Below are 26,569 nucleotides of genomic sequence, written 5' to 3'. Positions count from 1 at the left end.
CCAACAGCAGCACTCCAGGCTGTTGTCATTAACACAACACTGGACATTGAGCCAACTAAAAAAATCGTGGAGCCTGATCGATAGGGCCAAATTCATTTCCATTAATAACAAGACCTGCTCGCCAGGACATGTATCATGACCAGCAATGATTTGGGCGGGAGCTAGCTTTCAGGCCAGCAATTGGCCCGGGCTGATCTCCGCGACCTGGCTACCTCTATTAAAAACGCAAATTTGCTTCAGCTGCCCACATACATACTGGACCGTTCGTAGGAATCGAACTGAAGCAGCTGTCTCCGCCAATTGGTGTCCCATCCCGTCAGCAGGCTCTCGGGTGGACAGTAAGCTTAAACACTATCATCCCCGCATGCCAACTTCTCAGCCTCCACTGATAGGTCGGCACACGAGAAACGTCCCGGAACGTCACTGAAGTCATGGAGGTCCAACTAAACACGTGTGGCATTGGTGACTACGGCCGGTCCAGATGGGGAGCACGGGGTCATACCCCACCCCTCCCATCAGCAGCACGCGTGGTGAGCACAAATGTTTCGTTGTGTTTCGCAACCGTAGTTCTTGTCACGAAAGTGACGGAGATGTAAACGGAGAACGTGTCACGCGCGAACACGTCCAGCAAAGATTTCACGTGACGTCACGCACCATGGAACATTCTTGGCGCGTCACGAATAAACATCACGTACTAACATCACATCACGTCTTAAGCAATATGTGACTACTCCAAGACCAAATCATGCGATACATATTGACACCAATTATTTAAGAGCGCTTGCATTTTGCGTCTAAGAAGACATCACCCGAAATCTGGGGGGAGCGTGGCTGGATTTCGTCCCGCCCGTTTCTTTCAAAATTCCTTTGCTCGCTCGGATTCCTCGCGAACTCATGGTGTACGTGCAAGAGCCCTGCCTTCAATGCCGTCATTTTCAGGTTCAGACGCCATGCCTTCAAATGCCATTCAATAATTTGGATTCAATAATTGGTGCAAGAGCCCTGCCTTCAATACGGTCATTTTCGGGTTCAGACGCCATGCCTTCAAATGCCATTCAATAATTTGGATTCAATAATTTGGTGCAAGAGCCCTGCCTTCAATACGGTCATTTTCAGGTTCAGACGCCATGCCTTCAAATGCCGTTCAATAATTTGGACACTTTGAAGACACGCACAACAAAGTGAAAAAGCATGTGTAAAACATCTGAATTTCGCATGATGTTCGGTCACGGCGATACAAACGCCTTTACCATCCCGAACCGAGCAAATACCTGACTGCCGTGCAGCTCCGAATGTGACACTGCGTATACTCTGGTGAAAAAGGCCCAAATATGTGAGAAGCGCGCTCCAGCGTGACAACAAATACCATGGGTGGGCGGTATTCATTACTTTCATTAACATATCGGTGTACCGTCGACGCTGGGCTAGGACGAGAAGGACGCTGAGCATCATAATGCTGATCGTCAGTGCCCAAAGAAACACAACTTTATACCAGGGCAGCACGAGCCACACGTAATCGAACATCGATCCTAGACGGTCGGTGTGTATTATTCGCGTGGACGGGTCCTCTCATCAAAGATGGGATGCAAGAACGCCGGGAAGACACATTTCATCGATGTAATCCACGACACCCTGGCAGTGAAGTGCTATTCGCCCGTCGCTTGATACTGTATAGCTATAATGGCGCAGTCGAGTGGGTAGTTGTAATGACAGCGAGACGTAGCCAATATCTCAAAGCATTGGCAGCTCACTGCCGCTTGGTGCCCAATATCCCGTTGCCAAGTTCAGACGATCATGCTCACGTGACGCGCGCGATTATCGACAGCAGCCATGACCACGTCCTTATCTGATATTGACGCGTAGCACACGTGTCAGACATTCATCACGTCCCATATTACGCGGGAGCCCGACGTTCGGTCAGTTCTCGTTAGGGATATGACGGCATAGATAGATGATATCGTGCTCGACCCCAGAGGACAACACGTTTGTGCTTCCTGACGCAGCTTTAACCGTAATCATGGGCATATTATCCATGCAGCGGTTGACATGTATGACGTCATAGGCACCATAAAGGAAACATTTATAGAACGTATTCTATCTATTCTATTTTATTTATTCACTTTTTCTATTTGTTCTCATCGGCTCAGTCATATTGAATCAGCGCACCGCTGAGATGAAAGGGCGGATAACCTACTCCTACTTGCAAAACCTTCACTCGCATATATGAATCGCTCGAAGCGACCACCAATCACCGATTCACGCCAAGACGAGACCGAAGCTGTCCAATTTTCTGATGGACTGGACCAGGACATTGCAAGACCAGGATATTGCAAGACCAGTATAGGATACTCCAAGACCAGGACATTCGTGATGTGACCCAGCCAAGAGCTGAAAAGCCGTCCATTGACTATGCCGCATAACGTTTGAAGGCGGATGACCCACATCCAAGTGTGTGTGGGGGGGGGGGGGGGAGGGGAGGCAGCAGCATGTGTACTAAAATGGGGAGTCAATGAGTTGACGAAGTGACAGTCTCAGCCGACAGTACACGCGTGGACAACAGCTCATGAAGCTGCTACGGAGAAAAGAAAGTACCGGCGGTCAACGTGGTGTTTAACCCGTAGTAGAGACACATGAATGGTACACACTAGTGCAGCATTTTTTTAACCTTTTTTTTTTGGGGGGGGGGCGCATCCTGACCATCAACTGGTACTGTTATCAGAACAATAACGGCTTGCATAATCTCCACGAAACCAGTACCAAGCCTTTGGCGAAGGAAACCTCCAATCCCAAAAATAGAATAAATAAGCCGGGACCGCCAAGCATTGGTCGCTCAGCATTTTGTACAGCTCGTAAAGCCATAATACGATAAACTTGCTATTTCGGCTATACAAGTTGCTTTGGACATCAGCAAACCAGCATCGCGCTAATGAGTCATCACCACAGTCGAAACGACTCTCGCACTGGACACAACGTTGGCCAATACCGCTTGTTCCACGATATCCCGCTGCTATGCTCAGATATTCATGTCGACGCATGTTGACGTGACACAAACAATTACCGACGGTGCGCAGCCAAATTCGAGGTAATAGCAATCGCTGAAATGACATAGCACCAGCTGATGTAAGTGCATGCCATTTGAAGGAAACGTCCGCCTACAATGAGTATCCAGCAAGTGAGGATAGTACGCGCGTTTCCACCTCGTCTTATAATTAATTTTGGTACCATTTACAAGCATTTCATTCTTCCATATCCTTTTTTGCGACAAATTTGCCCTAACATCAGCACATCATTCGGAAGGCGGTTGAAAAGGTCGTTTTTCGTTAAAAAATGGAACAGTTGCGTATCTGCCAAGGCCATCTACATAATTTTGGCACCGTGCACAAACCAATGTTTTAGTGTACCTCGCGTCCCGCAGCTCCAACGCACCGACAGACACCCCGGGGTCAGGCGGGCGCCACTCACCGTGTGGGACGAGCGACTGGTCGAGGCCGGGCGGTGGCGGCTGCGGGTGGCGGCTGCGGCTGTGGCTGTGGCGGGTGCAGCGGCGGCGGCGGCGGCTGCCCGGAGGCGCCCTGCCACTCCGCCTCGCTGCCGTCGCTGACGCGGCCGTCGTCGTCATCACAACTCGGCGACTCCCGCTTGACGCTGACGTCGGACGGCGCCGGCGCCGGCGGCGACGGTGAGCGGTCGGGCGCGGCAGGGCCCGTGATGGTGGCCGGGATGCGCGGCACGACCGGCCGACGGCGAGCTGGCGGCCGCGGCGGCTCCGGGCGGCTCTGGCTGGCGCCCGCTCGCCTCACTGTCGGCAGACGGCCGGCGCGGCCGCTTGGCCGGCGGCGAGGCGCGGCCGTTCAGCCGCTCGGGCCGCGCGCTGCCAGCCGGCGCGTCCCGTGCGGAGTGCGGACTCTCCGACCGCCTGGGCACCGGCGCGTACTGTGTCTGAGCGGCGGTGGTGGCGGCGGCGGCGGCGGCGGAAGAGGCGGCGGTGTCGCCCGGCGCAGCTGTTAGGCCCCCGCCGATCACCGCTGTCCGCCAGACCCTTGATCTTCAGCGATTCGGCAGTTTGGATCAACGACGACAGCTGATCTTGGCACACGTTAACTTCACCCTGGTACATGTAGTCAACAAGAGCTCTTAGTTCGTTGTGAGGCACGTCCTTGAGAATGATGACTGGGTGGGCCTCATGATGTGTGGCGAAGATGGACTGAAATAAAGGTGAGCAACATCAACATATTGTACCTAAAACTATATTCAACCACTCATGTTATTATGCAGGTGTGTGACTTCATGCACATTTGCCACTTTTGCATTCATTCTGTTATCAGGGTTTTACAAAGCTCTCTGCTGCTGCAATGATATGACATCACCTGCCTCTGACCCTGCATGAAGGTTGACCATCAAATCCAATATCTCTGGTTTCCTCAGTGTGAAACAGACTTTGCAAAGGGGATTCAGAAGGAGGTAAGAGATGCATGCAGCTTGACCTGATTTACCTAAGAAGTTCGCAAAGCCAGGGTGTCAACCCTTGGGGAAGAGAGTGTAAACCTACTGCAGGGGTCATGATGGTATATTCCTGGATTCACTGCCTCTGCCAACCCATTAAATAAATGCAACAGCAAACAAATGGCCTCAAACATAATGAACAGATTTGAAGGAGCTTACCCTGAAGTACTGGCTGCAAGCAGAGAGGACCACCTTGTGGGCCCTGACTGGCTGGCCCTCAGCATACAGTGTGACATCCACCAGGCTCTCATCTTTGAGTAGAGAGCCAAACACATTGATAAGTGTTGTCTGGTGGTGGTTCCACCGGAGACAAAACTGCTGATCTGTCATCCCAGACCTGAAAAAGATGCACATGGAGATGTTGGAAAAATATGGACCTTGAAAGATGATTACATGGAGTAAATCATTGGAGAAGAGCAGCAGTGTGCACCACAGCTGACTCATTACAAACAGGTGTCACACTTAAGATGACATTTCATTCAAAAACAATTGGGATCAAATTAATTTTTAAGTCATCAACATGTTAATACTTACACTACCTAACACTTTGCCTGTCTGAGGCCAGGTTTCCACAGAGACACAGACACAGAACATGACACAGAACAATACCACAAGACATGGCTACCAAATACCTGTCTAGCATGTAACATTGAAGATATCACAATATTGAAGGAAAAGGAAAACAAAACCCATATCCTCATACCCCAACAGCAAAAAATATCTGAAATTCAAATTTCCCCATTCTCACTGTAACAATTGGCAATAATACAAGTTACTTACACATAAATTTTATCAATCCATTTCAAAACAATGGCTTTGACTGGAAGCCCTAAACTATGGTAGAAAATATAGGTCCATTGGAAACTTGGTGGCATGTAAAACCACTCACTAATGGATCACATTCCACAGTGGTGCCATGGTTGGTGGCAGCTAGTCAAAACAGTCTCTGTCAGCTGGTTTTTAACCAGTTTTATTTTCTGGTTGAGACCAGCAAATTTAAGCCAAGTAATATTACTAACTTTGGGCTGTCTGGTTGCCTGATAAGCTTTGATCAATCAATCAGGCAATGTATTTCTGACTTAAACATGCCAATATTGGAAGGGTAACACCAAGCTAGGGCAAAAGCAGCAGCTGTTGCTTATCACTTTGCCCAACCCAAGGCAAACATCCGACAAACAAGAACAGAAAAACAAGGAAAATAACAAGCTTCTTAATTTTGTAGCATAAAAATGATGTGAACTGTAATGCCATAGTTGTAATAAACATCAATTAATGATGTTACTATGACATATATAATGATGCAATTCATGTAAAATCATGACTGTAACTTAATGCCACCCTGCTATCCTGATTTTTACTTGAATACTAAAATGGCCCTGCCACCATTCATTCTTGCATAAACCTTAATTACATCTATAGTGATGTTCTCCTACTGTATTGTTTTTATTCAAGTCACAAATTCTGTGATGCATGCATATATATATATATATATATATATATATATATATATATATATATTCCCCATGCACAACTGGGTAAGTTTGAGACACTGCCCTGCCACAAAGTTCAATAGTTTGGGTGCTACCAGCACTTACAATGAAAAGTTAATTTTGAAGAAATCTCTATATTTTAATACATTGCAAATATGGTCATTTAAGCAATGTTTCAAGGTATAAAGCCCACAGCCAAGATGCAAAATAAAAGTAAACCCACCTCCCAAACCAGCATGATTCAAACACTGTTCATCCAAAGCAGTGTTTGAAGAACTCACAAATGGGAAACAGCCCAGTTTTTCCATGATTAACCAGGGCATGCTTGAGGAAGCATGTGCCGACGTCAAAACGACTCAAGTTAAAGACAGCATACAAAAGGGACATTCTAAATATTGTGCTGATAAAAGATAAAAATTACGGTTGTTTTAACCAACACAGCAGAAATTAAGGACTCTCTTCTACTAACCAGGACGCGGTTGAGTTACGCTACTTTGCAGATGCCTTTTCCGCCATTTTAAGAAGTCGACATAATCGAACCGCCCTCACTCCCAGCTCACGAAAACGCGAAAAAAGCATGGCACAAGGTGCGACACGCGTGCTAGCACTCCTCCGCTACATAAGCATTTCACCACATTCAAATGCTGCCCTCACCTCTCAAAGCTAATCGGTCAATCACCGAAGTTCCGCGCCCCAGCCCACCCCACACAGGTCCCCTCGCTTCACTCAAGGCCGCATGTACGCTTCTGCGGTGACACCCTCCCCTCCCCTTCATTGCTGTGGGTGAGCTCTGATGGCTTTCGGCTGTGACTATCTCAAATGGTCAAAGGGAATTTTGTTAGGGAGGACAACGGCAGCATTCTAGAGATATTTTTGAACATAAATGTCTCTAAAAGAAATGAACAGTACGGTATTTTTCCGGCCGAATATATACGAATACATCTTATATAAGACAATTTCCCTGCAGGTAAAAGTGTGCTGCAAGGCCACCGAAGTACAGAAGTTGTTTTCCTTCCCTCCCACACCCTACTGCTGAACACACAGAATTGGTACACAAAGTAATTAAGCATGTCGAGCACGGAAGTGACATGGTGGTACCTCGGGTACCGGACACCCCTAAGTAAAACGAGGCGGGACCGGAGGGAGTCAGTGCTTCGTAAAATAAACAACGTGAGTTGATTTTGAACGACACCTTCGGCTCCCGGGGCATACGCCATCTCCAGAGGCGAAAATAACACCCAAACAAGAACGTGGTAACCGAAAGGGGGGGGGGGGGGGGGGGCAGTGGGGGCAGCCGCCCCTCGCCGGCCTGAAAGCTGTGTGTGTGGGGGGGGGATGCATGTAAAAAAACACCCCGGCCCGCCGAGGGCTTCATTCCTCATTCATTCTAATTATTGTGCTTCTTGATCTAAGAGATCAATTCTGAGCCCAAACAGGACCCATTCTGACATGTAATATCAGTTCTGGCCTGAAGAGGCACATTCTGGTCTGTAGATGGCCGTTAGTGGCTGGCGGGTCCGTTCTGGCCTGTAGAGGGCCGGTTGCACCTTTGGAGGGGTCATTCTGGCCTTGAGAAGGTCCATTCTGCCCTGCAGATGGCCCATTATGGCATGTAGAAGGTCCAGTATTATCGTCAATAGTTTAACTCAATCCTGACCTTTGGGTGGCCTATTCTGGCCTGAAGCGACCCGCTATCTAATCGTTGGGGGTCCATCCGGCATTTTGGAGTTCACCCAACTTAAACATAGTTCCCGCACCCCTGCCAATCAATCCCCTTGGCTACATCGCCGTCGGTGACACGTGTAACGTACTCAGCGCGGCGCTAGGTAGTGCATCATGGGGCTGGGACGGGCTAGGGCCGCGTCTGCGGCCGGCCCATGGGCCTGGTGCTGCGGCCGGGCCTGGGCCTGGTGCTGCGGCCGGGCCTGGGACTGGTGCTGCGGCCGGCCGGGGCCTGGTGCTGCGGCTGGCGTGAGCCTGGTGCTGCGGCCGGCCCGGGGCCTGGTGTTGCGGCCGGCCCTGGGCCTGGTGCTGCGGCCGGCCCTGGGCCTGGGGCCTATGGTCGCAAACACTGCTTAACACAGGGTTGGCAGTTTCCTATTCAGTTGGGGAACGTGCTCCAAGCCTCCCAACTTTGAGAACCAAAGGGGCGTGCGCATATAGAAGCCCTCCTGCGCACGTACCCGTCCTTACCAAATTTATGCTCTGTATTGGTATCTACGTGACTAAATGTTGACAACGACCAATTTCAGGGAAACACATAAGAGCTAACTCTGAACTTGTGACTCACAATCCATTATATCCTTGCCAAACCAATTCGGCGTCGTGCAATCGCATGCACAGCGTCATTTGCTTACTTGACGCCCTCCATTAAGCGTCGACAGCAATCCGGTCTTCCCTCCAGCCGGCGCGGCCTGATGTTGAAACACTCTCTTAATGCGGTCGCGTTTGTTCACTTCGCATTCCACGCATGTGATCAACCGACCGTCAGAGCTGTACAGCTTGCCTTCATTTTGATCAGACAGGTACACAATGTGAACAGATCAGCGTGTACTTTGACATAACACGCGCCCGGGTGGCCGGTTGGATACGCTTCGGTTGGATGGGGGCCAATTTGACCCCCCACTGAGATCTCAGAAACTAAGGGAGCTAGAGACGCAGGGTGTGCTGGTGTGCACGTGAACTCACTTAGGTCAGAGTTTGAGGTTCCCAGGTCATGACCTTTGGGTCAAATATGGTCAAACAAGGTCAAACCCCAGGTCGGTCTCTCAAGTGTCCCCAGAACCCAGATACCTGTTCTAAGGAAAAGGTCACGTGTTCATGAAAGCCAGTTACCTTGCTTGACCTTTTGAAGATCATGGTGATCAAATCTTACAAGACTGCTTTGAGTTTTCCATTTGAATAAGCTACACAATTACACTAAGCATTATGTTCCAAAACTCAAATGTTGACCCGTGTTATTTTAGGTCAGTGGCCTATTCTGACCCTTAAGAAGTCCATGAACGATGCATAATGACGTTCCTGTTATCAATTAATTCGAAATGAGCACCAGAAACTACCCCGCATAGCAAGCCCCAGAGTAATAAGACAGGTTGGTTTGACCTTGGTCTGACCTTCGTGCCTGACCTTAGGTCAATGGAATTTCTTCATCCAATTGTTGTGTTGCCTAAGAAAGTATTTCAGAGATGTATGGCCTCGTTAGATCAGCCAATATATGGCCATGCTGACCTAACCAACTGTCTGGCATCAGCAGACCGGCCACGTCGACCACAGGGTCACACCGCCTTCACCACGACTGAAAACTTGGCAAAACTAGCATCTCGAAAAAGACTGCTATCACGAAAAACTCGAAAAGGGGTCTGTAGCGACCTAGCGACATGGGACATCCAAACCGCGAAATCAGCTAGCAATTAAACAGACTGGTCGATATCATCAGCCTTGTACAGACCAGAGGATACAATAAACGCTATAACTCGAAACGTAACAACTGACCTGGGTTGATAAGTTCTGACACTCAAGAGAAACACGAAGGGTCGTACCTGGGGCCGACGACAGCATCAATCCACCTCCACTGTTACCCACACTCTTAGCGCTGGCAAGCCCACCTGGTACATCAGTTGCCTCGTCCACTAAACGAGCCTTTTCAACAGCTTTTGGGCTCTCCCCGGGTTTCTTGGGGAAGGACGGGCTGACGGTACAATGCATACCATCCCCAACTATGTTCACTTTTGGGTGAAGAGGCGTGCGACAGGACGAACGGGAGGAACGCTTTCTCCTCGTCTCGTACAGTGCACACGTCAGTGCCCGCTGCAACCAGACCATACCGCAGGTCGTCCAAGTAAAGGCGCGGCCAAGGTGCATCTCCGTCATCCAGCGCGTCGTCGCTCCACGCGCCGTCGAAACACCCGTCGACAACACCCGCGGAAACGCTTCCGGTGATCTCTCCGAAACACATCATGTTCCTTGAGTACCAACCACACCGTGGCGATATCGTATATATCACGGCGACCACGACACTTCCAACGGATTTAATTCTCACGATGGTTGTTAAAGAGGAATGTTTCATATTTAAAGACATTTAAGCAAATATCACATATGATGGAACAAGCGTTCTGATGGCCATTGATATACTTTTTAATGGAAAAATCTGATCTAGGCAACACAATTATTATTTTTGTATCTATATGTCCTTCTATTTGATATGATAATACCATTATATGCCATTCTATTTAATATGTTCCTCAAAACGGCTTTGTTCGATTGCGTAATGGAACATCTGCAACACGCTGAGATGTTAACTACGTATGCGTGCAACAGGCGTTTGTATATTTCAGCTACATACACACATGTATATGCGTACACATGTACATATCCTGGTTATAACTAAATATGTAAATTTCTGAAGTGGTTGACAGCATTCAGTGTTCAATAATCCATCCTGGAGGTGATCAGTGACCAATCGTACCGTTCAAAGGTTAGACTGGGAGTATCTTTTTAAACAGCTTGGCGGTCACTCCTCTGAACCGCTTAACAGTTACAGCGATACAAAAAATACAGCTTGTATTTCTTCTCTTCCAATTCCACCACCACTTTGTGGTGCTGTCAAGGCAATCCGTTCTAATTATCAATCCAAAAATTGCGCAGGTTAAACAAACGCCCGGACTGCCTTTTAAATGTACAGTTCGATGTCTCAAAAGGGTACATTAATTTAAGGGGTGCTTCTTTCAGGTGCGTCATCATTTTTGTCCGCCTGTCGGCCACGACTTAGTGTTAGCTGCGGAACCGGCCAATGAAGACTGCACCGCCTGACACGGAGCTTTTTGTTGCTAAGGTTTACGAGCGCGTATGTTAAAAACTGCGTCACACAATTTTGCATCACTAATCAGTCCTGAATAGATGTTGGATATTTTCACCAAAACATGGCCTGACCAGGTTAATACAAATTGTTGATTTATTTCAGTCTACAGGCTACATTCTTGGGGTCCTTATTGTCTCTGTAGAAACCTGAACAAAATTATGGCAAATCTTCTGAATTCTACCTTTTTATGAAGGTTTAATGGACCATTGTTAAGTGAGGACCGTCGGCAGTTAGTCAATGCAATCGTTTAACGCATAATTTTTTCAGGTCATTGACTAAAATTCAAATAGAATTGACTCCGCCGTCATTTATGGCTTCCGTTTTCAGTTATAGAAGGTAAAAATGAAAAAATGGTATATAAAAGCATGCCCTCATTAACAAATGGGCCGTACCCTGCGATGTTTTTTGGGGGCCACCTTTTACCATCAGTGGGCCATTTGTCAAGACAGTCTTGCGTCCCCCTCGCTAGGGCTTTGGAGGGCTGTCACCCCTAAAAAAACACAGGTGAGATTAGATTGAAGTGGGGTGGGAAAGGGGCTGAAACCTGTTGCCATAAAAATGATTTTGGAGAAGCAAGAGCTGTCCAATCAGCGCGCAATTTAACCAAACAGCTGTGACGCACTGACGGGCAATAAAACCTGCACGTTGTAGAACATAAAAATGAATTCAAACTACTAAATCTGTGCAACGATACTGTTTTTTTACATTGACGCTAGGGAAATGACTTATTATTGTTTATTTCATATACGAATATGAAACTATGAAAATTGCATCTCACGTAATTTATTTGCATCAATTTACACCCCAGACTTTTGTTTCTGTCTCTGTCCGACAACAAAGGAAGCCAAAAAAAGCGCATGAATGAACTGCACCACTAACGTTTACCCACAGCGTTCTCCAAACCGCTCCGAAAAAACACCTCTCATTTCGGAGGAGTTAGAAAAGGTTTAACAGCAAGCTTTGATGGGTTAGGGAAAGCTGGGATGCCCCATGGAAACGATCAGGTCAGATTGGAAAATATTTCATAAGCATACATTGCCATGCTTTCCATTTTGCGCGCCGCCCCGCCTAGGATCGGTGGAGCTTCCGGCGGGGCGGGGAGGATGGGGGGGGTGTGTGGGGGGGGGGGGGGGGGGGGGTGTGGGCGGCAAGCCAGCCGGCCGTGGCCAGGAACTCCCCCTTGATCAACCAAACATAACGATTAGACCGGGCAGCTCCTGATAAGAGAATGCAGATCCTTCAGACGCTTCAGCCGATCACTCCGCAATTGGACAGCGGGGCCTTGGCGAAACGCTGTTTTCAGAAACGGACTAGTGCGTTTAAAGGGAGACGCCGCCGTCAGCCAGACGGGTCGGCATTAATGGATGCGGAACGCCCAATTGCCTACGAAAAACATGTACGCTGAGATATTTGCCTAGTATGTTATGAGAATGTCTGCTGCTCCGCCCGAGGACCCCGCCGCGCCGGTGCCGCTGTTCCCCCCCCCCCCCCCACCCAGCTGGTGTCAGGACGCGCACGCCACGTGGGGACTTGGCCAGAGGGGGATCGCACAGGGCCCGCCCGAGGACGAAGCAGGAAGAGGAGTGGGCGGGACTTGCGCCGTCGCCTGCGACGCCACGCCCAAGCTCTGGCCCCGGGCCCGGCGAGGGCCGAACCCTGGAAGTAGGGCATGCGGGCCGGCAACATACTGGACCGAGGTGGCACTCAGGCCACACTACTGGACCAGGCGGAAAACGAGGGCGAGCTGACCAAGTTTCAAGAAATTTGCGAGTCTCGGGTAGGAGTCTCTGAGACAAAAGAGGTCAAGAGCCGCGCATCAAGAGCCGACAGCCGTACATCGAGAACAGGACGGCCCGACGCTGCTGATCACCTGGTGACGATCTCTGGTTCCGCGGGCAACGGGACGCCGGCGGACAACACAGCATGACGTGAGTCCACAGGCTATATTGCCCCCGTCCTAGCCGGGCCATAGACGGCTGTGCGCTCCGAAGGACGTCCCCTGGCCCCTACCCACCGAGCGGGCATGGACCATGACGACCTCTTTCCCTGTGCAATAGGGGAAAGGGGGGGGGGACACCGATTATGCGACCCTCCCTGCAGGCACTGCGTCTTGGAGCGAGGAGACGAAGTGACCCTGTGACCCTAGGGCTTGGGATCCCATAATCAAGGACGGGGGGGGGGGGAGTAGTAGGTGATGTGTCACATGTAAGGAAGGAGAACGAAGTCCAACAAGTGGGCTCATATGTGACTATGTGTGAATAATTGTAAATACGGGTTGGTGGCGATTAAATTGTTTGCACAGAGGCAACCATGAGGCCACGACAAGATGAAAGGTTGGGAGCTAAAGGGATCGATGATCGTGAGCCACACGCGGGCCGGACCGTTCCCAAGGCCGGTGATGGCAATAGCCATACGTTTACTCAGTCTTGCCGTAGTTCATGTTGTACTCGACCATGGTCGCGAGTCAGGATGAGCCAGCCGACGGCCATTCTGCTCTCACGTACATAAACATTTAATGGGCAGCGTGGTTCGAAAACACGGTTTCTCTCTTCTCTCGAACGAGGGAAACGGTCGACTTGCTCGTTTCTCCCTCACTTGACCTGAAGCGTGACGGCATGAAAAAGCGTAGGCCAGGTATGGGCGGGGACCAGTTGGGAGAGACCCGAGATGCGAGGTTATGCACGGTGGTAACTGGACCTATCCGCTGATGTGCGACGCCTCGGGAGAGAACCAGAACACAGGCCGTTCTCTTCCGACGTGATTGTACGACATGTTCTTGATGACGATCCCTTGATGGCGACAAGTTCAGGCTCGGATAGAGAGCGCGTCATCGACGCTTGCAGGAAGCGCTACAAGGGACCGAGTCGTCGGACAAGTTAGTCAGGGCCGAGTCTCCAGAGCGCGCCGGCCGTGAACACTGTAAGGTGTAACGCAAGTCGGGCGCTCGTGGGCCGAGGGACTCCGCTGTGCCCTCAGGAGCGCTGTCTACCTCCAGGCCTCCGAGGAACGCGCTGTGGGGGCGGCGCCTCGCAAAGCCCGCTCCGGCAGGCGGGAGGCGAGGGCACAGAAGCAGCGGAGGAGACGTCTTCGTATTGGACGGCGCGCTGCCTGAGGCGCGTGCGCAGCAGTGGGAAGCTGCGGGCGGTGGGCGTGGCCGAGGGAGCGGTTCGGCGTGGCCAAGGGAGCGATGGGCGTGGCCGAGGGGAGCGGTGGGCGTGGCCAAAGGAGCGGTGGGCGTGGCCGAGGGAGCGGTGGTCACCCTATCGCGGATAAGGCGCGGGAGGCCGGCGTCCAAATAGGGAGCCGTCACCCCGGAGATCATGCGAGGGAATCAGTCGTCCAGCTTTGGTATACTGGATGCCGGCCTAGCAGCTGCATCGGTGCCAGGCTGACAACATATTGACACAATATGCTTCAAACAGGGTATGCACGGGAGTTCATTGTATGTTTGAAGTGGGCAAATAAAATTTCATTTAGCCCAGCGACCACTCGCGCAGATATGCCAGTTAAAATGCGAGGTGCTGGATAAGGGGGTGGAGGGGCGAGTAGAGGAGAGGTCCTACCGATGTGCGAGCAAAGAATGAGTCGGATGGCGTGGGCGCCGGTGGATGTGTATGTTTGAAGTGAATGTGGTGGGGCGCCGAATGCATGAAGTCTGTGCGAATTAGCTAGGGAGTTATGGATGAGAGGGGTTCCGGAATTAAATTCAGCGAACCCTTGCAACGTGATTCACCGGTTGCTTGGCATCCCGCCAATTGGGTGTACCATGGAATTTAGGACGTTTAGCTTTTCTCGATGTGTCCTGTTCCACTTTTTTCCCCGTTTAAATACTATCACCAGCCAAATTCTGGAAGCGGGATCCCGCGGCTATGGAACCATGTATGGGGAGACAGTCGTTCATGGTGCCTGACCGGACCTACCATCCCGCCAGTGCCCCGATCTCCCGCTTGATCCTAGCTCTGTGGCTCACATATGTGTACGCGTGTCGATGTCGGTTACACCAGAGTCACAACGTTTCGTATCGTGCGCGTTATACCAACAGGCCCAAATCTGACCAATGCGCTCCTCAGTATAAATTTGCACTTGTGGGAAGGCGTGACACCGGCAGCCGGCGACGCACAAACACCCAGCGGCGGTCCGGCAGCCGCGCCGCGCAGCGCACGCACCCCATCACAGAAACATCCCACACTTTCAGGAAGTTAAAGGAGACTGGAGGAGCGATGGTAAGAGGCCCGATGTGAGTGAGATCTGGCCGGGCCCGGGCCGTTGCCCAGTCGTATTTAACTTCTGGCGCAGCTTTTACCAGCGGCCGCACCACCTGTGTATTCTTACGGGCGCTGATGGAGTATTGTAAGTGCCGTCGTGCGTGGCTTTTTTGTTGTGTGAGCTGGGAAACCAAATCTAAACGTGTTAAGCCGCAACAAACATCCAGCCAGGCTGACTGCATGCTTGTTAAGACATCCGTTGCCAACATGCGGCAAAACCGAATGAGTTCAGGAATCATATTTGAATCGTGGATACACAAACGTTAGGTTCACGTCATCAGTTCCACCAACGAGTTCTGAACTATAACTTATGAAACTACCTACACTACCCATGACGTTCAGTAGTTAAAAGGGCGCATGGCCTTTGGATTCCGGTCATTTCGAGATACCATTCAGGTAACCAAACACAACCTCATTTTAACAATGCTGTCAGTGTGAGCTAACGTACATGGTGCCAACACAGTGTAAATTGAGCTTAGTTTTAAACTGCCCAACTGCAGATGGCGATAGTATTGCCGGCGAAACAGCGTACCAGTCATTTACGACCCAGGAGCTGAATGAGTTGTCACGGACGAGGGTCCTGGCTTGAGGTCTTCTCAGCTTGCATTGTTGAAGTCATGTCGCTTCCGAGTCGTGTCTTATCAGGAACTTGCCCACCGGCAAAGACATACTTCCGTGAAACACTTGGAACGCTGCAACCATGTCTTCCCTGCAACGTCAGTAGCACAGCGAGGGCAGCTGGAGTCTGAGCATCCCAGAACATGGGCGATTCCTTACCTCCCGGACGAGCCGCGTAACTCGTCACTGAATCCACTCCAGCCACTCCTGATTCAACTCGCCACACGAACCCCAAATGATGATGCTACACCCTCGAATAATTGCACCAAAATGGACGTACTGTAGTCATGCCAAGGGTGGCGGCGTGAAACACCAATGCTGGCGAATGACTGTCTCACGACTTCCAGCTTCTGGGTGGCGTTAGAAACCGCCTCTGCTATCTGCACATGGTGCATGGGCTGGCGTGAGCTTCCAAGGTACTTTTCAGTGGGCGCGACTGCGGTCTCGGTGCCGTTCAGAAAGAAGGTCAGTCGCGGGCTGCAAGTGCTGATGTGCATCAATTTATACATGGGTGCGATGAATGGGAGCAATCATGCTCTTCCAATCATTCAACCTGACCATTGACGCCAACCTGGAGAGGAAAAGCGGCAGGGTTGACAAGTTGACATGGCGAAGAAAGATTAACCCTTTCCACGCTCACGTTCACGTTCACACCACAGCATTGTTAGACAGGGGCCTTATTTGGTGCCAAATCTGAAATGCACGAAACCGGAGTGAACAGAAGTGAAACCCATCGCCTGTCGTCAGACCCATCAAAATAGACTGCAAATATTATTCTGAAAGCAACACAAACGCCGCATTCGATGCTGCAAACAGTGAGCACCGTTGCAACGCTGCATTACTGGATGCTATCAATAAACAGTCTGCGGGCAGGACCAAGTCACGTGTTGCCCCTCACACGGCCGGGGCAATCAGTAGGTGAGGTGTCTGGTGATGAGGCTTCAGTCAGGTCATTATCAGTCCTGTGTTGCCGTCCGGGGGCTGTCCCTGTGGTGACATTACATCTGGCTGATCGTCGATGCTTCTGTCGGCGGCGGAGGTCAGGCAATGGACACGGCTGTGCATCTCATGGGACATTTCATGCAATGAAGCACCTGAATTTCGATTGTGTTCGGCTATATACATTATCCACTTTTGGAGAATACGACGTTGATTTATTTTCCGTTGCGGCAATTGTAAGAGGACGTAGAGATGTATCCGCCTGGACTCGTCGGCATTGCAGCGAGCGAAATCTGCTCCATCCATCGTCATTTGTTGACGGGCGCACCCCTCAAAAGTATCAAAAGCGGTCTGATAACGTATTTCAGTGGGTACTTTGCAGCCCTTCTCTTCAGCACGCGTAATAAGATTATCGACCTTGTTTTTCTTTGTTCGCTGTCTTGTGTGGTGGCGGCTTATGATAAGAATGTTATTGATACAATTCCTTTATTTGTGGTAATATTGTAAACGCAGTTGATCTCTCCTGTCGGTGTTTGGTAGAGTTCCTAACCTGTACTTTCTTTGTATGTTACTATACACGTAGGTGTCACCGTCGAGTTGGGTTAGTTTAACCCCACCAACTTATTGCGATGGACTAGTTGTAAGTAAAAGCGGTGCTCGGTTTCAAGGTGAGCTCAGAAGGGCACTGAGCAGACATCCCCAGCAAAGGCCGCTGGTTTGTCACTTGTCAGCGACCAGTTGAGAGGACCTGGGAACTACAGGTCAGCCGCAAAGGGGATCAATGCTGCCATCCCCAAATGGCTGCAAGGGTCACGGAACCGGGAAGATTGGCGCCTCGTCCGTGTGGCGGGACTGCATGGCACCTCTCCATTAACGTCAGATCGAGCTGCCATCTCCAAATGGCTGCGTGACGGGACTGCATGGCACCTCTCCATTAACGTCAGATCGAGCTGCCATCTCCAAATGGCTGTAAGAGTCACGGAGCCGGGAAGGTTGGCGCCTCGTCCGTGTCACGGGACTGCGTGGCACCTCTCCATTAACATCAGATTGCGCTGCCATCTCCAAATGGGTGCAAGAGTCACGGAACCGGGGAGGTTGGCGCCTCGTCCGTGTGGCGGGACTGCATGGCACCTCTCCATTAACATCAGATCGCGCTGCCATCTCCAAATGGCTGCAACAGTCACGGAACCGGGGAGGTTGGCGCCTCGTCCGTGTGGCGGGACTGCATGGCACCTCTCCATTAACATCAGATCGCGCTGCCATCTCCAAATGGGTGCAAGAGTCACGGAACCGGGGGAGGTTGGCGCCTCGTCCGTGTGGCGGGACTGCATGGCACCTCTCCATTAACATCAGATCGCGCTGCCATCTCCAAATGGGTGCAGGAGTCACGGAACCGGGGAGGTTGGCGCCTCGTCCGTGTGGCGGGACTGCATGGCACCTCTCCATTAACATCAGATCGCGCTGCCATCTCCAAATGGGTGCAACAGTCACGGAACCGGGGAGGTTGGCGCCTCGTCCGTGTGGCGGGACTGCATGGCACCTCTCCATTAACATCAGATCGCGCTGCCATCTCCAAATGGGTGCAGGAGTCACGGAACCGGGGAGGTTGGCGCCTCGTCCGTGTGGCGGGACTGCATGGCACCTCTCCATTAACATCAGATTGCGCTGCCATCTCCAAATGGCTGCAACAGTCACGGAACCGGGGAGGTTGGCGCCTCGTCCGTGTGGCGGGACTGCATGGCACCTCTCCATTAACATCAGATCGCGCTGCCATCTCCAAATGGCTGCAACAGTCACGGAACCGGGGAGGTTGGCGCCTCGTCCGTGTGGCGGGACTGCATGGCACCTCTCCATTAACATCAGATTGCGCTGCCATCTCCAAATGGGTGCAAGAGTCACGGAACCGGGGAGGTTGGCGCCTCGTCCGTGTCACGGGACTGCGTGGCACCTCTCCATTAACATCAGATTGCGCTGCCATCTCCAAATGGGTGCAAGAGTCACGGAACCGGGGAGGTTGGCGCCTCGTCCGTGTGGCGGGACTGCATGGCACCTCTCCATTAACATCAGATCGCGCTGCCATCTCCAAATGGCTGCAACAGTCACGGAACCGGGGAGGTTGGCGCCTCGTCCGTGTGGCGGGACTGCATGGCACCTCTCCATTAACATCAGATCGCGCTGCCATCTCCAAATGGGTGCAGGAGTCACGGAACCGGGGAGGTTGGCGCCTCGTCCGTGTCACGGGACTGCGTGGCACCTCTCCATTAACATCAGATTGCGCTGCCATCTCCAAATGGGTGCAAGAGTCACGAAACCGGGGAGGTTGGCGCCTCGTCCGTGTGGCGGGACTGCATGGCACCTCTCCATTAACATCAGATCGTGCTGCCATCTCCAAATGGGTGCAAGAGTCACGGAACCGAGGAGAGTGGCGCCTCGTCCGTGTGACGGGACTGCATGGCGCCTTTCCATTAACCTCAGATCGTGCTGCAAACCCTTTGACGAATGGGTCCTCTGCTACTTCAAGGGTGCTGGCCTTCACCGAGCTGTGAGGCCTCTAATACCATGCTTAGCGGACAAAGTTTGATCCCATGATCTAATGTTCACTGTGAAAGTTCAAATACAGATTGTCATTTTGCAGCTTGGCGTTCACTTACGGAACAGGGGTTATGCTGATGCCCACCGCACAAACACTTTTCGCCCATTATACTACCGACTTATCCTCAATCCCACGTTCCGGTTGGAATTGATCCTAATGAAAGGGTAAGACCTTGAGGCTTGAGGCCAAACGTCACAATTGTTGGCCAGTGCCAGGTCATGGGTCATACGCTCGTTTATAATCTTGCGTTATTGGCTTTCTAAAGCTGGAAGTATGTTTAAAAGCTGCCTGTGCCTTACCACTCGGTAAACAATTGACTCAGAATAGTTGATGGAACATTTTAAAAGTCGGATATTTCTCGTATGACAAAAATCATGCAGCTGCGAATTCATGCGGTTTTGGAGGTCCTGTTTGCTAGCAAGTGGTAGTGAAAACCCGGTTGCAAGACCAGCCGGTCCCTGTAAATCAAACCAAACGACGTCATTGTTAGCAAACGCAGCCCCGGACGTCATGCTCGGTTTCGTAAACGGATATTGTCGAATTTTATTTTCGGAATAGGAAGGCAGCGTATTGGGTCTGGTCTGGCGCATCTTTGTAAAATGCACTGAAAATTACTTATCAAGCTCTTGCAATACAATCTGACTTTGGCAAGAGCGGAATGTTTTCCAAAGTTGTTAAAGCACTGCATGGCCTTTTTGGATAACAAAACAAGGTTTTTAAAATTCTAACCGTGTTCTCGGTGTGTTTAGGGCGGGCGGTATGCCCCAACTGGAACAGCTCAGTGACAGAGCCTGACGTCTCTCCTTAAACGACCTGTGCTTCGGCCAGGATAGGTTAAGATGTTTGTGGATTTAGCTCTTGAACGACGGAGAAAATTAGAGCGATTGTAGCTACCCTTTTGGAGCCATGGACACATTTTCCTTTACAAGTTTAACAACCACATTTTCAAATGATTGATCCAGAAAACGGTTTATCATAGACGAGACACACAGGTTAACGGAGCGATGGACCGTAAGCACCGCCATATTTCGCGTATAAATATACTACACATTCATGATAAATATGCGTCTAAGTTTGTGAAAACGTTCAATATCTGTAAAGTTCGTGGCCATTTTGATCTTAAAATAAGCGTAATTTCTAGATTTTGCACACTTTTTCGTTTTCGTTATTAAAACGTGGTGGGCATTCCCATACCGACTCATCTACCGCGCACCGAGTCGGTGATCGCACGCGCAGAAGTCCGCCGCCACACCCCCTGGTGTCAGGTCCGTGACGCGGGCTGAGGTGGCGTGCGGGGAGAAAGGGGGTGCACGTTGGTTAACGTTGCGCAGTTAGTTAACGCGCATCATTACAAACTGTGAGGAGAATTTGCTTGAAAAAAAGACAATTACCACATCGAGGTGTGTAAAAGGTGGTGAGATCTGCTCCTGAATGTTCGCGTTCTGTCTGGTTAGCGCAAGGGTGGGACGGCTGTTGGTCGGTACATCGCCATACACACCTGTACGCAAGTTACCGAGGGTATTTTGTCTCTCGGCATTCAAGTTTGAAATAGGTTTCAATATCAATGAAAACAATTTCCACAGCGTTAGCTCAACAGACAGCGCAGATGTGACGCTTTTAGCCATATCGCAGAATGCATTACGTCCACACAAGCTCTTAAAGGTCACAGAGACCCTGAACATATGGGCAGTTTATTTTTTATATTCAGTTTGAGGGGAACTCGTCGCGCATCGCTGCACACCCTTCGTGGAGCGCCAGATGCTACGGGGTTCAAAATAAGCGCTCAGATGCTACGGGGTTCAAAATAAGCGCTCAGGTGCTACGGGTTCCAAATAAGCGCTCAGGTGCAACGGGGTTCCAAATAAGCGCTCAGGTGCTACGGGGTTCCAAATAAGCGCTCAGATGCTACGGGGTTCAAAATAAGCGCTCAGATGCTACGGGGTTCAAGATAAGCGCTCAGATGCTACGGGGTTCAAAATAAGCGCTCAGATGCTACGGGGTTCAAAATAAGCGCTCAGGTGCTACGGGGTTCCAAATAAGCGCTCAGATGCCATCGTGCGAGCCTGTGTTCAGAACTTTGAGTATCTCCTACACGGTGACGAGAGCAGCGTCTGTGATAAACACGGCCAGTGTCAAGCAGGAATGCTGCTCATGTTCAGCAGTTATTGGTAAGCCCAGACTGCGGCGGACCCGAAGCGCGCATTTGCTGCGCTTGCGCTCCCCTATGCTGAGAAGTTCGCCATTTTGCCGCGCTTGAGCTCTGCGAAGCCCGCCATCTCGCCGCGCTCGCGCACCCTTATGCCGCGAAGCCGGCCGTTTCGCCGCGCTCGCGCACCCTCATGCTGAGAAGCCCGCCATTTCGCCGCGCTCGCGCACCCCCCTGCTGCGAAGCCCGCCATTTCGCCGTGCTTGCATACGCTCGTTCGGCGAAGCCCGCCACTTTGCCGCACGTGCAGACGTTCGTGCTGCGGAATCTCGACCCGGCTGCGAGTATCTGTGGACTGGCCTGCAGCACCACTGCAGCACCGGGCCCCGGCCATCCGGCGGCACCACTGCAACACGCCAACTCAAACACGCTCCGTATACACACCATCGAACAAAGCAACATTCACAATTGCTGGCAGTTCTCACACAAAGCTATTGCAGCGCCCACGACAGCCTCTTCAGTTTGACGGTCCTGCTTCGGTAACAAAAAACATGAGAATTCGAACACGACTTTGCCAGCGAGGCAGATGTGGATTGGTTCTGGTGCATCCAACGGTGTACGGGCGGCAGCATTGGAAGACTGATGTGGACAGCCAACACGGCACTATGCATAACCCACCTGTTCCACTGATCGCTAAGCTCTTCACTATTTCCTTAGGCCAATGTATCGTCACACATTTACAAGGGCTTTAGGACATATGCGACGCATCGGAACGAACGAAGAACAACAATCACTCATCTGCAACGACAGGCAAATAAGCAGTTAAAGATAAGCCCAACGGAGATGGCACTCGTGTGTGAGTAGAAAAATTAACACCTTGCACAGGGTGGCCTGCCAGACCCTAAACACCACGACCGAAGTCTCAGAGGAAATCATGTACGATGTCGCCAGGCGACACGATCAATAACGCAGCAAGGGTTGGCCAACGGCGAACAACATAAGGGTCATAATGGTGTCCTGCTCTCCGCTAACGACAAATACCGACCACTGACGCGCAAGCAGCGACTAAGCAGCGCGTGCGCAGCCTCCGCCGGAAAGCTCGCTGTCTCAGCTCACACCAGCTGAAACCGCCAGACGGAGAGCGGCCGCTTGAAGCGGGTGACGGACGACGTCTCCCTGCCGCCGAGTGTGTACATGTAGACGGGGGGTAGTAGGGCACCAGCGTTTGGTCCAACTGAACGCCGTCACGCACAGGGCTGCTGGATCGCGAGCGCGGCCTCTCCGAAATGCCCGAGTCCTGCGACCGGCACAGTGGCGCCATCTCAAACTCGGCACCCGACGGTAGCGCCGCCACGCGGTAGCCCACGTAGTTGGGGTTGTCGTAGCCGGTGATGTCGCAGTGCTCGATGCTCGAGTAGTCGGACGTCCCGTCGCTGTCGGCGCCGTGCGTGATGCAGATGAGCCGCGCCGACGACGACGACGACACCCCCGACGAGAGACGCGACGGCAGCCGCGGCGAGCGGTGACCGGTCAGCATGGGCGCGCACGGGCCGGGCCGCGGCGCGTGCCGCTTGACCGGCTCCGGCGGCGGCACGGCGCCGCCTAGCAGGTCCGGGTACGACACGTGGTCACGTGGGAAGCCGCCGCAGCCGACGCTCATCTCCACCGGTGGCATGGCGTGCGTGCTGTACGACTTCGGCAGCTCAGAGGACGCGGTGAGCGACGGGCCAATCGGCTGCATCTCGACGCTGTCGCCGCTGCAGCTGCTCAGAGCTGAGTAGCTCGGCTGCTGCCGGCCGGCCAGGTTCACCTGCGAGATTCGCCACAGCAGCTGACTGCCGGACGCGTGCACGCGCGGCCACGCGCCGCCCTCGCGGCCGGGCCGCGGCACCGCCGCCGCGCGCCGCTCCTCGTCGCCGCAGCGGTCGGCCTCGGTCGACGGCGGCGGCGGTGCGCCGGGCCGCCTCTCCGTCACTGGCCCCACCTGCACGCGTCGGCGGGCGTGCAGCACGTCAGCGTGCACCACAGGGACGGTTGGCCGGCCGGCGGTATCACCGGCGGTGTCAGCACCGGCGTCAGCGGCGGCGGCAGGATGGCTGTGTGGCCGCTGCAGCCGGCGTCGCTCGGCGGGCAGTAGCAGCGCGCTGACGGCCACGGCCGAGCACTGCGAGCGCGCCGCCGGCTGCGGCTCGCACGTTGGCACCCGCTCCCAGGTCTCCGTGGCTGAAACGGAGCCGACGCTAGCTCAGACCGACACTCCATGCCCACGCACAAACTGGGACACCTTGCGGCCCTCACTGCGACATAATCGTGTTATATTTAGATAAACTTGTTTTGTTGCCTGTCAACAGTAGGAATTTGTTGCCTGCCTGGAAACTATGGCGCACAGTGCAGCTAGTCTCGACTGCGTCTATATAGGACGAAACTGCTGTCATAACTACCATGACAGTGCTATACATGTGAAATAGCATATACGAACAAAACAGCGCAAAAACGGGTTGGTGAGTTCATAGAAGGCACAGTTCAAAGTTAACAGCATGACAAGATTAAAAGTTCAAATAAAAGTAATGCATACAAAGTTTGCGAGTCGAAACCGTACCGTACAACGAGCTAGGCGCGGTGTTCAACACGCGCTCAGGTACTGATGAGCTTGGCCCTCCGAAGATTTCCCACAACAACTTTCGGCAAGCACGGCGCAGCCACCCCCAACTTCCACCGTCTGTAAGTTATTGAATAGCCGGCGTCTTTGCACACACAAACGAAACATACCTTGTCAGGTCCCTGACCTATGGCGGGTGAAAGGCACGGCGTGGCTGTCAAGGAAGGCCATCGCAATGGAGTTGTTCAAAATGATGTGACAACGTAGCGTTAAACAAAGTCATAAAAAGATGAGATGGTGTTTTGGACAGCTACACTATTGCAATCAGGACTGCGACTGATTTATTTGACCTTGGGTCAGATATGAAATACATGTATAGCTGGAAAAATTGTTTAATGAGGCCGTTGTTGACGCGCGCTTTAAATTCCTGGATAAGGGCGACGCCAAAATATGTATTATTTTAGTTTTATGAAAAGGAGAGGTTACTGACCTGAACTGAGCTCGGCAAACACTTTGTTTTAAATAGTATACTGCCAAGAGAGGTATTTGGCGCGTATTGTAAGTTCACATGCCCAAATAATCCCCAAGGTTTTGGGCCATTTGCGCCTTCCAAAAGTCAGACATGGCCACTGGCCTGATATAAAGACCGCTGACACTTTGCTTGTTATCCATATTAAGGCTGGTTGCATGAGATCAGAGTGCACTTCGGACACCGATCTGGAGTTTGACCTTATCTGACCGAAGGCCATGGCCTAAGGACCTCAGCAATGGGCAAAGCGAGTGTAGATAGAGCCCTATCCGACCTGCAAAGTGCGGTGTCTCTAGCGTTCTCAGCTTTTGAGACCTCAAGAGGTCAAATTGCAACCCCTACGCACACTCGCACGCGGCAGATTACACCAGCCACTCGGGGGCGTGTTAAGCACACAGTGCGGGAGGTCTCCAATGGTCGCTGGTCGACGAGCGTCGGATATTTGGAATGGCCCGACAAACGGGTGCTTTAGATAGGTGATAAGCCTGGGGGCGGATGTATGAAACCTCGTGGACAGTCATGTTGCCGCAGGCTTGTCGTCGCATCAACGTAAATATCGTAGCCCTCACACATGCCGACTTCTAGGCTTGCTCGCATTGTACACGACTCGTTGGGGGACAAACAGGTGGGTCAGCCAACGGTGAGCTCTAATGGGACGCTTTACCTGCGCATGGATGTAGCAGAGAACGACACAGACACAGACACAGACACAGACACAGACACACACACACACACACACACACACACACACACACACACACACACACACACACACACACACACACACACACACACACACACACACACACGCACACGCACACGCACACGCACACGCACACGCACACGCACACGCACACGCACACGCACACGCACACGCACACGCACACGCACACCACACCCCACACTCCACACCCACACCACACCACCCACACCCACACCCACAGCCAGTCACAACTTTGCTAATTGCTTGTTCAAACACGTACGCCAGCGCACCACCTAAAGACAGGGAATGCCTGAGGCGGATCCATAACACTTTCGGAGATAGAGGACTGGGTCCTGAAACATTACCAGCATAAAGAGCCTGTATTAAATACGGAATCTTCAAGATGCTGGGGACGAAGACAAATTGCGAGCATTTAGCCACGGCTTTATAACTGGGCTCCGTATAGTGGCCATAAACAAACTCACACAAACAGGACGCTCAGATTCAGGAGACCATTAAGGCACTAGATTCTGAGGCATACAAGCGCCACAAACTGTAGTACTTCAACTCCTTTCAGGCAAAAAAGTGAGATCTCAAGGAAAAAGAACACATAACCATATCGAAACTCAGGAGCATTCAGCCATCCGTCACACATATTCACTGTCTACAACACATCAGCGTCTGGCGTTCGGCCAAACCCTGCTGTGTGGTCCTGCTGTCCGTGCCCGGAGGGGACGTCCGGAAGCCGACGAGTCGCATGCCACCGGCAAAACCTCACCACGGGCGGCGACACGCGCCGCATTCGTAACTATTTACCGCTGATCAGCGACAACGGCAGCCAGTTAACGAGGTATTGATTCGGTCGCCGCCTGGGACGTGGATTAGCGCGCCCCGCTCGGCTCCGGCGCCTCTGACAGGACGCGGAGGCGTGTCGCTTCTCTGACGGGAGGCGGGGGCGTGCCGCTCTCGTCTCTGGCGGGAGGCGGGGGCGTGCCGCTCTCGTCTCTGACGGGAGGCGGGAGGCGTGTCGCTTCTCTGACGGGAGGCGGGGGCGTGCCGCTCTCGTCTCTGACGGGAGGCGGGAGGCGTGTCGCTTCTCTGACAGGAGGAGGGGGCGTGCCGCTCTCATCTCTGACGGGACGCGGGAGGCGTGTCGCTTCCCTGACGGGAGGCGGGGGCGTGCCACTCACGTCTATGACGGGAGGCGGCAGCGTGCCGCTCTCGTCTCTGACAAAAGGCAGCGACGTGCAGCTCTCGTCTCTGACGGTGGCGTGCCACCCTCACCTCTGAAGGGAGGCGGCGGCGTGCCACTCTCGTTTCGGACAG

At 52.2% G+C, this 26,569-nt stretch overlaps 1 protein-coding gene across 1 annotated transcript in view; it reads right to left on the bottom strand.

The window, feature by feature from the left end:
* The window catches only part of LOC119089863 (putative transcription factor ovo-like protein 3), a 28,621-nt gene extending 5,672 nt beyond the window's left edge, over positions 1-22,949 (bottom strand). The window contains exons 1-2 of the mRNA XM_037212671.1: positions 22,665-22,949; positions 3,463-3,502 (exon numbers count right to left, since the gene is read on the bottom strand). Coding sequence (XP_037068566.1) covers positions 3,463-3,502; positions 22,665-22,949 — 325 coding nt within the window. The remainder of the gene's footprint in view (positions 1-3,462; positions 3,503-22,664) is intronic.
* Between the last annotated feature and the right edge of the window lie 3,620 nt (positions 22,950-26,569).

Source organism: Pollicipes pollicipes, unplaced genomic scaffold, assembly GCF_011947565.3.
Source record: "Pollicipes pollicipes isolate AB1234 unplaced genomic scaffold, Ppol_2.1 Scaffold_3087;HRSCAF=3621_pilon_pilon_pilon, whole genome shotgun sequence".
Lineage (NCBI taxonomy): Eukaryota > Metazoa > Arthropoda > Thecostraca > Pollicipedomorpha > Pollicipedidae > Pollicipes > Pollicipes pollicipes.
Note: the sequence above shows the minus strand (reverse complement) of the source record. Positions and strands in the feature narration are given on the sequence as shown.